Source organism: Cupressus sempervirens, chromosome 5 (assembly GCF_028749045.1).
Source record: "Cupressus sempervirens isolate cs-2001-9-10 chromosome 5, ASM2874904v1, whole genome shotgun sequence".
Classification (NCBI taxonomy): domain Eukaryota; kingdom Viridiplantae; phylum Streptophyta; class Pinopsida; order Cupressales; family Cupressaceae; genus Cupressus; species Cupressus sempervirens.
The window spans coordinates 949297155-949314107 of record NC_143122.1 but is presented as its reverse complement, the minus strand read 5'-3'; the positions used below and the strand labels follow the sequence as shown (position 1 = coordinate 949314107).

At 35.0% G+C, this 16953-nt stretch overlaps 1 protein-coding gene across 3 annotated transcripts in view; it reads right to left on the bottom strand.

The window, feature by feature from the left end:
- Nucleotides 1-12771: 12771 nt before the first annotated feature.
- LOC149559096 (protein STICHEL-like 4) overlaps nucleotides 12772-16953 on the bottom strand; it is a 57113-nt gene continuing 52931 nt past the window's right edge. For all 3 annotated transcript variants that reach the window (XM_089833054.1, XM_089833052.1, XM_089833053.1), the window contains exon 7: nucleotides 12772-13075. In XM_089833054.1, coding sequence (XP_089689180.1) covers nucleotides 13004-13075 — 72 coding nt within the window. In that variant the 3' untranslated portion in view covers nucleotides 12772-13003. The remainder of the gene's footprint in view (nucleotides 13076-16953) is intronic.

Sequence of the window (16953 nt, the reverse complement as noted above, 5' to 3'; positions counted from 1 at the left end):
GGGGTACTTATGCCTATAGCAAGATGCCTTTTGAACTAAATAATGCAGGTGCTACTTTTCAAAAGGCAATAGAGATGGCTTTTAAGAATATGATTGAGAAATTTGTTTTGGTCTACCTTGATGATATAACAATCTCCTCCAAGAATGTGGTAGATCATTTTGGTCATCTGAGGGAAGCGTTTATTAAGTGTAGAGAATATCGTGTATCCCTAAATCCAAGCAAGTGTGTGTTTTCCACTAATCAAGGGAAATTGCTTGACATATTGTGTCTAAAGAGGGTTTTACAATTGATCCAGAGATAATAGAGGCAATTCTTGCTCTTCCATTTCCTACTCATAAGAAAGGGTTGCAAAGCTTCCTTGGTAGATTTAATTTTGTAAGAAGATTTATTCCTAATCTTGCTACCATGGTTAAGCACCTTATAACTATGCTCAAAAACAATATGGTCTTCTCATGAACAAAGGAAGGTAGAGCCATTTTTGAAGAGATCAAGGCAACAATAGCATCAGCTCCTACCCTTATCAATCCTAATTTTGATAAGGATTTCATTCTCTATACCCTTGGTGGTGATTCAAGTATATCAGTTGTCTTAACTCAATTAAATGATACAATTAAGAACAACCCATAGCTTTTTCCAGTGAAGGGTTAAATTTCTATGAAGATAAATATAGTTATGTTTAAAACATGTCCTCTTTGTCATAAGAGCCTTAAAGAAGTTCAAACGTCTTTTGTAACATAATAAGCTCCAACTCTTAGTTCCGCATGCAAGTGTGAAGGACTTCCTTCTACACAAAGACATCAATGAAAAGACGGTTAGATGGATCACTAAGGTCATGAGAACTAGTTATTATTGGCCAACTCTATTCCATGATTGTTATAAACATGTGAGGAAATGTGATCAATGTGCCTTCTTCTTTAGGAAAACAAAGGTTAGCAACCCTTCACTTACATCTTATTTAGGTTGATCAACCATTTACTCAATGGGGGCTAGATTTTATCAGTCCTATTAATCCACCTTCTAGCTTTGGTCACAAGTGGATCTTAGCTACTACAAATTAATTTACAAGGTGGACAAAGGAAATAGCCTTGAAGGATGCCACAAAGACTTCAGTGGTAGAATTCCTTAATGGAATTATAACCATTTTTGGTACCCCTTTGACAATAATATCAGACAATGCTAAGTCCTTTGTTGGGGCCCATATTTGTTCTTGGGCAGTTGATCATGGGATATATTTGAGAACCTCTTCAAATTACTACCCCCAAGGAAATGACCTACCTAATTCCTCTAATAAGAACCTAATCAAAATCATGAACAAGACCATTGAGGACAACTAGAGGTGTTGGCATGCAAAATTAAAGACTACCCTTTGGGCTAACAGCATTGCACCTAAGAGGGCTATTGGGAATTCACCTTTCATGTTGGTTTATGGAAGAGAAGCCAAACTTCCTATCTCACTAGAGTTCCTTTCCCTAGAATTAGCTCATCAATTGGAGCTAACTAAACATGATGCCATGACTGTGAGGTTGGAAAAATTAATGGAGTTGGAGGAACAAAGGCAATAGGCTACACATAAACTTGGAACACATCAGCAACATGTCAAGAAGAGCTTTGATATGAGGGCCAAAGCTAGGCTTTTTAGAGAGGGAGACCTTATTCTCAAGTGGGATGTAGACAGAGCCAAACTAGGATGGCACTCTAAACTTGATGCTATCTGGAGTGGACCTTATGTGATCACCAGTTGTAAGTAGGCCAATGCTTTTGAATTATCCATGCTCAACAGTGATGTCCTACCAATTCTAATCAATGGAATTTATCGCAAACCTTATTTCTAATGAGAGTTAGGGTTTCATGTACATATTAGGTTGGTCCTAGTTTTCCAAGAAGTGTTGGGCATAGGTTATCTCTCTGTGAGATAGCCAGGTTTCGAAAATTTTGAAGTTGTAGAGAAGATAGAGGTAGAATTTTCAAAGTTTTTTTGTTATAGAAGTTATAGCTCTTCAGTGTTTTGGTTTTGCAGAGTAGATTTCATGTTTTTTATGACTCCATATCTCAAAGGATGCTTAAGATCACTAGTCATATGCATAGTAGGCTTGCATCCCCTCTAAGTCACCAGAATTGTTAGTCATATTTATTGTCCTACCAAAATTAGGTTTTGTCTATCAAATATGCCCAATGGTCACATTTATTTAAATATTCAAATTTCCCAATGTCATGAAAAAAATACATTTTAAAACGTTAGATTATGTTTTATTTCCTAAGTCTCCAAGTGATCGCGTGTTACTAAATTCTCCTAGGCCCGTATCCTTTCATCCATCTGATCTTCCAAGATCTATGACCATCATTTTTCGTTGTCAAAAATTGCATGGCCAAAAGTCATAATGGCATAGTGACAATGTGCCATCTATCCTAGGTGGGCCTTCCTTCTCTGTGACTAGTGGAGTTGTCAGACAAAGTATAGTTGGCAAGATTTTATTGGTGCTTCACAAAAGAGGGACAGTTTCTTAACATGCTTTGTCCATTTTTAGATTGGAATCGATCAACGATTGTCGCTATATTGCCATGTGAAAATGTACATTCATTTTTCTTGGCAAAGATAGCAATGATGTGACATGTGGACATGTGGGTCCTGCTTTCGTTATGGGTTGCAAGCAAAGGGAAGAGTGTCAAATAAGTTGGCACAGGGTAGATTTTCATTGGTCAAAGTATTGATAGGAATCAACGCATCTTTGGGACCATCAAATTGAGAGTAGATCGAGTGTCGTCATTATTGTTCCAACCAAAGATGCAAGGTCATTATCCATAGTGACATAACTATAGGTGGACATGTGTCTTGGCAGGCCTGGGTGGAGAGTAAAGCAGTAATAGTTACAGTTAAGTTCGTGGTGAATAAAGATAAAAAGTTGGTGAAGTCATGTCATGTAAATGATCAAAAGATCAACATGGAGTTAGAAGCCAGACAAGGTGACAGAATACTTAAAAGGCATTGGGCCACATGGTGAATTTGGCAGTCAAACCCATTTGACTTGTTGACTTGTTTGACTTGGCATGTTGATAACAAAGAAATACAATCTTTTAATGGCAAATATGATCTTCTTGATCATTCACAACCACTCTTCATCATTCTCCATGCTTGACAGATGCAAAGGACATTTTCTTTGTCGCCTAGTTATCAATCTATTTGGTTGAGGTATTAATGGCCATTGTTTTTGTCTTCTTAGAGTTTTGTTTGATGAATAGATATGATTTTCTTGCATCTAGATGTGTACTATGATTGGATTCTTCCCCAGATTTGCAGTGATTGTTCTCTGACATCTTAAGTATAGTTGTTGTGCTTTGCCTTTGGGTAGAAGCTATCAAAGCTACACTTCATCTATAAAAGCAAATTTTATAACCCTTCTTAGGATCAGTTAATTCTTCTCCGATTTTGTAATAGTAGTATTTTATACTCTACTATGGTAATTTCCTTTTGTCTGTGAGTGAATGTAATCTCTATTGTGCCTTATTCTCCACTAATATAAGTGTAAAACCTTCTTGCCTTTAGTGATGTATTTTTTTTCATTCTTCAATATGCCGAAGAGTATCTACTATTGACCCTTTCATTGTTATGGAGTGAAATCCCTTCCTCATAATATCAACTTGGTTTTCTGATCTATATGTGGTTGTTAAGTCAAAACAAAGGTTGAATCAATGTCTTTTGAGATCATATTCATAAATAGTGCATTGTTAGGTAGAGATATGACTAAACAAACTATTTTGGTTTATCACCCCCTTTAGATTAGATTAGGTAGTTTGCTTCCATGCATTCCTTCTCCCTCTTTCTTCCAAAGAGTAGTTAGGTGCACCCTGATAGTAAGGAAGTTGGCCTTCTCTAGAGACTCAATCTGATAGTTCAAGTCCCACAACTTGGACATTGTTTCCATGCTTTACAAGGTTGCCTCAGAAGTAATTCCTCAAGCAAGGGTGCAAACTTTTGTGATAACAGTAGCTTCCAAGCCAACCTACCATGTCGTCAGCACATTACTCCTCAAATTTCCACCATAAAAATATTACATCGTACCATACCAAATAGCCCCAACCTTTTGCACATTCATACTTACCCTATGCAAGCCCCTACTTCACCATTCCATACATCTACTTCATTCACCTCTAACCCACACCCTACAGGTTCTACACCACACTGCTCGAAGCAACCCAATTGTTTCACCTGAGATTTGCATCAGAGAGATCCTTCTCCACACCATGCCTTGTGGCCCAAACTAATTCTCCTCAAGCCCCATACTCAAATGAGTACCTACTCATCACTATAGCTTACAACCCATCCTCCAATCTACTCCACCCAGCCCCTCGATTTCACGTTGGATAATGTCCCACACACCATCCTACACCACACTAAGACTGGCCAACAAAGCCATCCTACATCCCAGCCTTTTACTTCTTAGTCCATAATGTTAAAATGTACTTGTAACAAATTTATTCAATAATACACATGATGTAAATGATTTTGAGAAAACATTCTTCACATATCTATTTTTTTCTTGTTTTGTATTAAATTTTAAATTAAAATTAAGTAGTAGAACATCTTTTAAAAAATATGAAAAAATTATTATAATTAAATTTTAAACAAAAATATATTTCAATTAATTTCTAAACTATAACTACAAGTATGACACCACTAGTCAATTGTTATTATATGATTTTACTTTTCTTTTTTCTTTTGAATGTTCTACATTTGTAAACAAGTGTCATGTAGTGGAGTATCCTTTCCATTATAGTTATGTTGCCAGACTTTCAGTCCATCCCTTTTGAGCTTCTAGATTGATGTGTTTCCATTGCAATTATGTTCAATTTCCTATCTAGGTAGCCCCTAGGTGGATCTCTTCTCATCAAACATCCTAAGGATTTCCTTGTGTGTCCTTTCTAGGTTTTCCTTGCTCCATTTCCCCATATACCTCCATGTAGGATTCTTGTCATTTCATTGCATTAAGGTCTTAGGCGATCTAGGTTTAGGTGGGTTGTTGTCTGAGCACCTTCCCGATGAGAAGAAAGTCCAATTTGTCTTGCAATTTTGTTCTTACCTCAAGTAAGAATGTTTCCTATGGATTCTAGCCCATTCTGCTAGCTAATAATCTTTGGTGAACTTCACTAAGCAAGAATTTAAAGAATAGAGCAACAATGGCATCTGTAGATATGTGTCTGATTGATTCATGATGAAAAGACCAAGAGAAGCAAAGATATAAAGCTAATAAACTCTCAGAATGAAGATCCAAAGTCAGAGTTCATTTATGTGGAAAGAAATGAAACTTCATCCTTTTAGTTGCTCATCCTCTGTAAGAGAACATCATCTATTCTATTTCCGAAGCAAAATCATGTCCTAATCATTTATGCTATTTCATATCAAAGGATTTGATTAAAAAATGAACAAGTATGATGATAAAGTAAGAGAATTTATGCTTCATTTAGAAGACTCCACGTGTCTAGTGGACCTAGATGCTAGTTTATAAAGAAGTTAATCCGAGACCTTAATATGCATTACTAAATGAGGAATCTATGGTCAACGATTCATCTTGAGGGTATATTAAAAAATGACTAAATCAAATGAAAATACTTCTAATTGTTTCTCTCTTCGGAAAGCGAAGGTCTCAATGGTGTTTTTCCATCTAATGAAAATACTCAAAGCTTCATTTCAGGAGGACAAGGAGGAAAACAATAATAAAAACTGTATGCGAGGATATTTTGCAGAGATACCAAAAAGACATTAAATGGAATCGGTGGTAAAGTAACAACCCAATGGAAAGGAAATCAATTGTTCAAGTGATTGAGGTGGAGAAACCATTTCGCGGATTCCCCAAATCAAGTTGTGAAATAAAGGGAGAAAGCCTTATGTGGAAAAAAAGGAAATAAAGTCCCCAAGGTATCGAAGGAGTATTGCTTGTGCTACGATCCTGAATCAAAGGAAAAGGAAAGCTTGCAGAAAGATAACTTTTTGATGAGCAAATAACATCGGCAAATTACTATGTGGGCAAACCCATGTAGCTGGGACTACTGTGTGAGACTCTGCATCTACATTTTAATCTTCTTGTTCATTTAATTTTTTTATTATGCTTGGAATGAAACATGTTGTTAATTAAAACTATAAGATAGAAAATAAATTGGGTTTAGTTTCTTTATTTTCAGTGATTGTAAGCTTTACTTTCCTTGTTTACAGTATTCTTTCAATTCCTTTGTTTTGTGCAAGTTAGTTCATATGCATTTCATTGATGTGTGAAAAGTTCGGGATTTGATTAATGAGAAGGATTGAATAGGAAGCAATCTAAGTATTGTCAAATCTTAGTGAATTAGACTATTCAGGTATTGTCTAATTGTCCATCCTTTCTCTTCTTGTGTAGTGTGCATTGGTAGGTAGTCGTGTATTGTCACATCTTGCCTTCAAAAGATAGAATAGATTGCATTTTAGGTGTCATATGAGCTTAACAATGACTTACATACATTCATATCTATGGAGATTGAGTTATAATATGAAATTGACCTAGATTGCTTGAAGTGTTAGGCAATCTAGTTATACATATTTTGCTCTCTAGTTAAGAGCATACCCCCAAAATTAGTTGATCTACTAAAAACAAATTCTTTGCAAATATTTGTACCACAAGGAAGTTGTACCTTTCAATTCAAGGGTCTCTCATAGATTACTACAGTGGCCCATTATGTCGTTAATTGTTTTGTTTTCCATCACTTTGGGCACACTAAGAGTCAAGGTATAAACCAAAATCTAAGGAAGACAAACTATTAACCAACAAGTTCATAGTCTTATATTATAGTTAATTTTATGATAAGATTGTTAGATAAGAGTAGGTTAAGTGTATAGTTAGTTTTGAAACTTATATATTTTTAATGTTATTGTTATAGAGTGAAATTTGAATTTGTTGTATTAGTGAATAATAAAATTGAAATTTTCTTATAATTGAAAAAAAAAGATAATGGAATTTAATACATATTCCCTTTACACATCACATGATGTTTTCATAAAGATAATCATTAATATTTTTTATTATGTGGGAAAGGATATTAAATGGGTAATGCCATGTATCAAAGGAACAAAGTTTTAAGTACTAGTTAATGGCTCACCCATGGCTTCTTCTTAGACTAAATCAACATAAGCAAGAACTAGGGCTCATTGAGGGCAGCAACCTTCACAAATCCCAACTTTTTATCACCCATAATTTTTTTCTGATGATTCCTTAATGTTTGGTAGAGGTAGTATGAAAAAAGCTAGGCTAAATAATGATACTCTTAAGGAATATTCAGAAGCATCAAGTCAAAAATTTAGTCCAACAAAAAAGAAGATTTTCTTCTTCAACATGCCAAATGATGTCAAAGAGTCAATTAGCAGATTTATTGGTTTTATGGAAGCTGAAATCCCTTGCAAATATTTGGGAATCCCTGTCTTTCAAGGGGGGTCTAAGTTGGGCCATTAGGAGTCAGTCATCCAAACAATTAAAGATAGGATTGTGATGGGGAGATCTAACTGCTTCACAAGAGCTCTTCTAGCTCTACCTAAGACCTTTCCTTTGGCCTTGTTAGGGTACTTTCTTGACCCCAATCTGAGATCACTCCTAAGATCCCTATCCCTCTTAGAACTCTCCACCAATTTCAAACTTCAAACTATACCTCAATTCCCTCCTCGTACACTCATGGGCACAACTAGCCATTCTTCTTCCCATATTGTTCTTGGGACTAGGACTAGTTTCCCTATCTATTCATTGTTAGGTTTCAATCCTCCTTGATTCATCCTAATGATTTCTCACTTGGGTTTCTTATCAATTTCTTGCTTTGTTAGTTTTAGGCCTTGTAGCCTTTTTGCCCCAATTAGGCCTCCTAGAAACTAGGTTTCTTGGTTTTTCACACAAACTTCCTTAACAACCCCCTGAATCAACTATGGATTCTTTCTACCATTAGCCAAGGCTCAAAGATTTCTTGGGTCTTAGATCCTGACACTTTTTGTACACTGGATTTCTACCAAATCCTTATTTTTAAGGGTTTCTAGGGCATGTGAACCAGTCTAGTCTCTTTGCTTTCAACAAGTGCTTCAAAGGTCTTCCCTACACACCTCCTTGCTTGTAAATGTCTAAGACACATACCCCCGCACTTCCACACTTTTGGATTGGCACTTCCAATCCATTCAACAAGCCGTCTTGCTACCATCCTGAACAAGCACCTAGCCAAAATGTCCCTGCACTCGCCTAGGGCTTGTTAGTAAAAATAGCTCCTTTGCAACCCATGACTCCAAAACTTATATTTACATTATTTACAAGGTCTCCTACTTGATTCCAAGAGGCCATGGAAGTTCAACCATGGGAACTCAAGGAGTCATTTTTGCACAACTGGCTCTGAACCAAATAGTGAATCAGCAAGACACGAGAATTTAGCAAAATGATAAGTAACTTAACAAATCAACAAAACTAGTGCTACAGAAAGTAAGAACGCAACAATTACTGAAATCTCAGTGCATTAACTTTGTTCTTTCGATACATTAATCATTATATTAAGGCTCTGACACATAATTTCTTTTTTTTCTTGCTCTTTCCAATTCCACAATATGTACAATCCATTCACTAACTGTCAGATTAGGGTTTGGATGACCTTATATATTCCCTTCGCATGTGTTTGGACCCTTAAGTCAGGCTTACAACACCATTAAGCCCAATTCCAAGTTTTTAGGAAAAGTTGTCATGACAACTTTTGCAAAATTGCAAAGTTGGCATGAGCAACTATTACAACTTTTACAATTTTGGCAATTTTGTCAAATCATTAGCCTCCATGGTTCAACTTGACCCCAAACCATTCTGTAAGACCTTAAAACAACTAAAAACATCAAAATCTCAAAAATCATTCCACTTTGGGGTCTTGGTCAAAGTTTGACCCTTTGGTTGACTTTTTAGGACTCAAACACCTAGATCCTAAAAGACCACTCAAATCCCTTGACTCCACTCATCCCTAAACTATCCACAAACACAAATCAACTTGGGACTTCATAGCTTGGTCCTTATTAACTAGTGGTTGGCTAAGCCAACATACAAGCCAAAATGTATTGAAAACCTTGAGGTGCTCTTGCACCAAATTGCATCCTAGAAGGCTAGGTGGTTGTCACTAGCAAACAAACTATTTCTTATTAAAATTGTTCTTAGCACTATCCCAAACTACATCATGTATGATCTATTGGCACCCAACTTAGTCCTAGAAACATTGAGGAAACTTCTCATAGACTTCTTATGGAAAGGTAGTCTGGATGAGAGAAAAAGAGGTGTACCTTGTCTCATGGGATAATATCTGCAGACCTAGAGATAGTGGATGAGTTGGACTCCATAATGCTCACTTAAGGAACCTGAGCTTAGGAGTCAAACTTGCATGGAATTACTATGAAAAACCTTCAGCACTCTGGGATAAGATCATCAAAGTTAAATATCTAGATAGTGATGACCCAAAGAGGATATTCACAATGAGTAACCCTCTAAAGGGCTCGACTAAGTGGAATTTCTTAGTAAAATGTAGAGAGGTCATTTTGCCCCGTCTTTCCTGAGTCATCTATTCAGAGGATAAAGCTCTATTTTGGCCCGATTTGTGGAATGGGTTCAATAACATCAACTTGTCAAATGATTACATCTAAACTAGTCCTAGAGGCATCATGGGGTCTCAAAGTTAAAGACTACTTCAAAATGGAATCCCAATAGCAAGTTGGAAAGATTTGTCAAGTGTTAATATACCTCAAAAAGAGAGGAAGGAGCTAAGCAAGTTATTACAACATCTACTTCACTTTAATGGTAGGTTTGACTCCCCTATTAGGGCTAGTAGCAACAATGGCAAATATTTGGTCGAAGATGGTTACAAGTTGTTAGTAGAGCAGAGGTCTTTGATATGTAGGAAGGAATATTCATTTTATTAGCAAGATCTAGTGATGCCTAAAGCAGGGGAATTTTTATTGTTGGCACTGCATGACAAAATTCTTGCTGCAAACGGACTTCAAAAATTAGGAATGGCAAACAATTTCATTTGTGTTTATGTGATAAGCATATGGAAGATACCAATCACTTACTCATGAATTGTGAATTTGCCTAAACATGTTGGAAATGATCTATTGGCAAATTAGGTTGGGAGAGCTCATTCTTGTTTTCCTTGGACCTAATGGTAAATGGTTGGCCTTTGTTACACAAGGGAACTTATTAAAGAGATTTGGAAATTAATTCCCTCTATAAAAGTATGGGGTATATAGTGAGAATGGAATATAAGAATTTTTAAGAAAGAGTATATGGATCTAGTAAGGGTGTGCGAAATCATTGAATTGTCCATATCAAACTCCATCAACACATAGACAATGAGAACAAAGTTTTTATCCTCAGCATTCTTGTTAATTGATAATAACATTCTTAATAGATGGAAGAAGGTAAAGATTCCTTTCAAATGAGTCTTTGTCGGGAAACTTTCTAAAAAAGAAAGTAGAAGGCTAGTGAAGTTTGTCAAACCAAACTGATCATTTGCTAAATTGAATTTTGATGAAGCATCTAAGGGTAATCTGGGTAAATCAGATAACGGGATGGTCATTAGAAACCATAGGAGATCTATTATACGACCAACATACTCTAGGGTTCTTAATGGGTCTAGTAATCAAGCTGAAGCCAAAGCCTTGCTAGAAGGTATCAGACTAGCGGCATCCATGAGCATTTAAGTGCGGTTATTGAAGGAGACTTGCAGATCAACACTTCTGCGTTGTCGACAAGTAGAATTGTAAGTTTGAAAATTGAATCCAAGATTTCAAGAGTAGATAATCGCACATTGTTTTAGAGAGGCAAACATGCTAGCCTACTGGCTATCTAATATGGAGGCTCAATTAGATCAGGGCACTTGTACTTAAAGTGGCGAAGAACTAATAGCAGCAGCATCAAAGGTAGATATCTCTCCTAGCTAGTCAGAGGAATTAATAATATGAGATGTTAACTGCTCTCCTTCATAAAATCTAATACCAGTAGCATTCATTAGCCTGTATTCCAGTAGGAACAAAGTGTTGCTAATGTCACATGCTTGCAGAGTTTTGCAGAGTGATTTGCCATTTTAACCTTGCGACTAGTTCTCAAAGCCTCTTCAGTTGTTTATACGGTCAATCTTGCTATTGATTCGTTGAAGTAGCAGGAAGGCCTTTATCATAAATTTGTTGTGAACAATCCTCTTCCTTACTCAGGTTCAGAGCAGATGGGGATTTTGAGTTGTGTTGGGAGGATTGATCTGTGTGTTGGAAGCCATTGAGAAAGAGAGCCCAGAGAGCCTTGACATGATATTCTTTCCAAACTTGAAGGATCAATTGTTTGGGATGGGTTAATATCACAAATTGAAGCATTCAAGATGCTTGTAGCAATGCCATCCGTTGTGTAAACAACTTCATCTATATAGATGACAAATACTTCCTAGGAAGCTCTTGCGGATGGAAGCCAATAGACATCAAAGTGGAAGACACAAATGCATTTAATCTTATTTTCAAGGAATTGCTTGGAAAATTATTAGCAAGTTAGAAGCTGGAGAAAAGCTCAGAGTCTATGATGCTGCACCAATGTGGTCAGAGGGAGAATCAGAAACTGGTTCTGTGCAGGCCATTTTGGATTGGCTGAGGACTATTCTGACGTTGCACAGGCTTTGTGTGCAAATGAGATTTATGGCCAGAATTCAAAAGATTACCTGATTGTTGTTTCTTCTGTTTGGCAAACAGAGAGGGTAAGAAGAGTGGGGAGTATATACCCGAACAGGGACAAGAGGAGGACGAGGACTCAAAGATACTCTTCACGTTGCCATACTTTCAAACAGGGATACAACACATGCAGAGTCAAACATGTAGCGATCAGCTTTTTCCAGATCGGACTTACACGCTAATAACTTGAGTTTTTACATAAACGATTATGAGACGTGGATAAAAGGCTGTCGACTTTATCTCACCGCACTCGCTGTGCTAGGTGTATGTAATAGTGAAGAAAACTCACATGTGGTTGATTTGATGCAGCATTATTTCTTTTTTGGGAGTATGGGGTCTATGCGACTACCATGCATTGTAACATGTATTCTTATAAAGAAGTTAAATTGAATCAAAATATATTAATTGTAATAATCTGATAGTATTACAATATTTTAATAATTGTTTAATCGTTTGTATTCTGTAAATCTTGTCGACCAAAAAATAAATTATAAAGGAAGCCTCTCAAAAAAGGGATACTATAAGACCAAATCAAGTGAACCAATTATATAAATATTTTTGATTGATTGATTTTGTGCAAAACTAATCACTAATTGTGCATAGGACAATAAGTACAATAAGTTCATTCACGCTCTATTTTATACTACCATTTATGACTAGTATATTAATTCTCCTACTAAAAAAAATCATAATTTATATGAAAGAATATTTATATTCTAAGATCATGACCTAATAGCAAATCCTTTACTAATTTTTCAACTAAAAATTATTTGTTTCAAGCAATTTGTTTTTACTATTGAATAGTCCAATTCCAATTTTAAATTATATAAAAATAAAATAAAATAATTTAAATACGCTTACATTCATACTGCATTTTAATATAAGAATTAAAATGAACTATTATTAATATGAAATGTACATAAAAATTATAATATTTTTCAATTTAAAATTATAAATCTAAATTGATTCAAAACTATTCATAGAAAACTATTTATGAAATAACTTTTTAAATAAATCAAACTAATACATATATACATCTTGGTTCTACTAACATCTCACCAAATCAACTTTCATTATTCGAATTTGCTTCAATCAAACACATATTGTAACACTATAAATGTTTCAAATTCGAAAGAGACACCTGCCTAAGTGCATTTTCCTCTCTAAATAAGATCTTATATTCCATTGAAATACCTTTCACATTCATCATTCTCGCTGAATTTACATTTTGCCTAATTTTGGGGCATGAAAGAGACAAAATTTATGGATTACAATTATTGCTTTGCACATGGAACAAGTTTTTGAAAGAACCTTGGTCTTCTGGGCTGGTTCTTAGATTTCATGCTCTGCAATAAAGTTAACTTTGTTGTTAAGATGACAGACTGCAAAATAACTTAACTCAGCATACACATAAAGAAAGTTCAAGTAACAATCATGTTCTCAATTAAAATACAAATGCTGACAAATATCTTGTAGACATTACAAATTAAAAACAAATATTTCTGCATTTTAGTCATTTGGAGACAAATATTTTTTATAAAGTTTATATAGAAAACTTTGGAAGAAAACACTCTAGATCATTTGAGAATTTTATTTTTGTTCTTTAAAAATCTTGGACTTTCTAAACTTTGCCTTTTTATAAAAATTTCAAAATTATATTTTATTTATTTCATAATGCATATTGGATTATTTCTATTTTCAATTTCTTTGTAGGACGGGTGAGAGGTATTGTGGCACCGGCATGATAGCAAGTCCTCCCCGAGATTGTTTGTCCTCATCCTCAAACATTGACAAATTTAACCAAATCTTTTCAATGTGAGGTTCCCTAAACTATAATGTCTAGAAATTTGTAATCCTTAGATCCTTGATATGATATAATTAGCTTATGAGACCTCGATAATAAGTTGCAAATTTGAACTAAAGCTCATGACATAACCTAGAGTTGGGAATTGGCAAAATCTGTAATTTTCTTCCACCCTCATTTTGCATCACTTTTTAAATGTAAGAACCGCTTAGGTCGTCCCAATGTTTGTATAATATCATAGATATTACTTAACATTAAACCAAGACCACCTATTTTTAAACAAGAATTAGAAGCATGACACATATCTATGTGATGATTTTTTGTCAAGAAAGTTTTGTGAACTGTCATTTTGTTTAACAATCTTTTCTCTGTGTGTGGCTAAACAAGATTGACAAGGGTGTGTTGGATCTTGTATTAGATTAATCACTCTTGTTACCATGGTAGGATGATCTTGACTGTGACTTCTCACTCATTTGAAAAATCCATAAGTTCGTCTCCTAGTTACACACAAGACAAGTCTGATTTATTGGTATGGCATCTGAATGTCAGACTTCTAGTGAGCTAGCATGATTTTTTTATAAGATGGCCTTCCATATTTGTGTCCAAACCTAAAGAGGGACATTTACAATTTTCAAAAGTATTCTTCAATATTTCAAAGGAACACTCAACTTTGGCAATTTTATTGAAATTCCACATTATTCAGGTATGTAAATTATATCTACTCTATTTGGATTGGATTAATTTTTAAACATCTATAATGAGATATATCTTTACTCTTGATCAAGAGCAATTTTATGAAAAACTAAGTTATATCATATAGTTACCTTATCTTACACTAAAGAGTACTAGAAAACAAACATTATTGGGTGATTTTACAATAACTTCATTCTTTGCAAATAGTTACAAAGTCCACGAGATGATGAAGAATCTTATATCATGCTCACCAAGTGTACTGAGATTTGTCACTATTATATCTACTGGCTGGTAGATAATGAAGATGACTTTATTATTTTCCTGTAAATATAATGACTAAACCACTTAGTAGAGATAATTTTCGTCGAATTTGAAGATAGCTTGGAATTGAATCTACTATAATAACTGAGAGGTGTTAGCTATATTATAGATGGAATCGGATATTTGAAATAGCAGCCAAATCGGTAGCTTTGTTACTACTTTGTTATGATTTTGTGTTTTTCTTCCTCGCACCTTTTGCTTGGGTTTTCCTTTTATTCTTTTCGTGCTTGTTCATCAAACAATGCCTATATATTAGGCACTTGGCTTCTTTGTCCACATATACATCTCAGCTCCCATTTTTCCTTACAATTGAAACAGATTTTTTTCTTTGATGTTCTTCATGGTCACCTATAGGACGATCTATGATACTCATCTTTCTTATAGGAGGTTTATCTTCTAATGATATATTTTTGGAGTAACATTCACTGCAACTAACCCAAGGACATGATAGAACATCCCTTGGCCCACAAGTGGCAAGAACTCTTGTCCATCCAACATGGGGTGGCCTACTTGGATAAACCCATTTCTGCCCTCTCAATCATGTTTTCTTACTAACCCTGACATGATTGTTTGTAGGTGGATAAATGGATTTAAAAAATATTTAAGGAATCTAGATAGATTAGCTCATTACTAACTAGATCAAAACATGTAAAAGATTATATATTAAACAATACAATCACATTGCATACGACAACACTTATTAGATCAGAAGACTGTTGTTTTCTAAATGCAGATTACTTATTTCAGATCTGATCTACTTAATGTTTTTTCACTAAACAAAGTTCATCCTTATATAGCCCTAAAAGAAGACAAATAGAGAGGAGTCTTGTCTAAATTAGTTGCTGCCTCTTCTAAATTAATTTCATCCATCACGACTCTCGGAAATCAAGGACGAGAGTGTTATTACCCTCCTTATTTTCCTGTTGTGCTAAATATTAGAAAATTGTGATGTCCTATAATCAGATAATTTTCTTATCATTGATGCATATCTAATTAAAATTAAAATTTATGGATGGGTGAGATGGTATCATGGTGGGGGTGTGATAGAGTGAATTTGAGAGTTTGTGTTGTGTGCTTGTGCTTTGAGTTATCTCTTGTGCTCTTCAAATTTTAACCCATAGAATATCCTGAGTTTCCTCTTATAACTCCACTTACTGCTTTGAGTTATCTGCTGTACTCTTCAGATTTTAACCCATGTGACATCCTAAATTTCCTCTTATAACTTCACTTAATTATGCAACATCGAAAATGAATGCATGAAGTAAACATTGAATCAGTACATTAATGGTACCATTGAACAACCATTAGATCCTAAATCAGATCTTAGTCTAAAAATGGATCAGCTCATTCAAAATACTATGGCTCTCGAAACATTGAGAAAATATGTATCTGTTGATCTTATCTTTCATATTGATAAGTATAAACCAGTGAAGGATGCTTGGGGTAAACTTGTTCTTTTGTATGGCAAAGCTGATGAGCTTAGGAGATACAAACTTGATAATGATCTTACTAATCTAGATCCCATGAGTTTTGACAAAATCCAAGACTATGTAACTAAGGCAAATGAACTAAGAGCACAAAATAAATATTGCAGCAATGATAAGAAGGATGCATAGTTGGTCTTGATTTGTTGGACAAGCTTCCTTCAAAGTATACAGCTTTTGTTTCTAGTTTCCACACTCATTTGTTGACCTTAGGAAGTTCTTATACTACACCATCATTTGATTCATTCACAAAGATGCCGATGCTTGAACAAGAAAAGTTGATCACAATGGGTATTCTCAAGTCATCCAAGTCAGATGCTTTGGTGGATGGTCATGAGATAGGATTCAACAGGAACCAAAAGCAGTCTAAGAACAAACCTAAGATGAACACACAATCACATCTAATTCCACAAAAGAATCTAAAAGTTATTCTACTATGCAGGAATCATCTAACAAGGATAAGCCTACTTGTGCATACTAGAAGAAGAACGTTATACTTATAACAAGAATATCAATGAGTTGAAACATTTTTTTGACAAGAATAGAATCAGTTTGACTTCCAAATGTCAAATTCTAATTCAGCTCCTTCCAAACAAAAAAATTTAAACAAGAAAAAGAGTCACTTTTGGGGAAAGTAAAAACAAATGACAAGCTCTTTGTGCTACTACAGGTCATGGATCAGAGATATGGATTCTAGATTCGGGAGCTTCTCATCATTTGGCATCTTTGAAATCCATATTCTCTTCATTTGAGCCTTGCAAAATGCCACCTATTTTGATGGGAAACCATACAGATTTGAAGTTAATTGGGAAGAGATATATTGGTATTGGGGATGACACTTTCAATTATGTTTTCTGCATAACTTCACTTGGAAATAAATATCCTTTCCATCTATCAAACCACTCATGGTGCAACTCGAAAG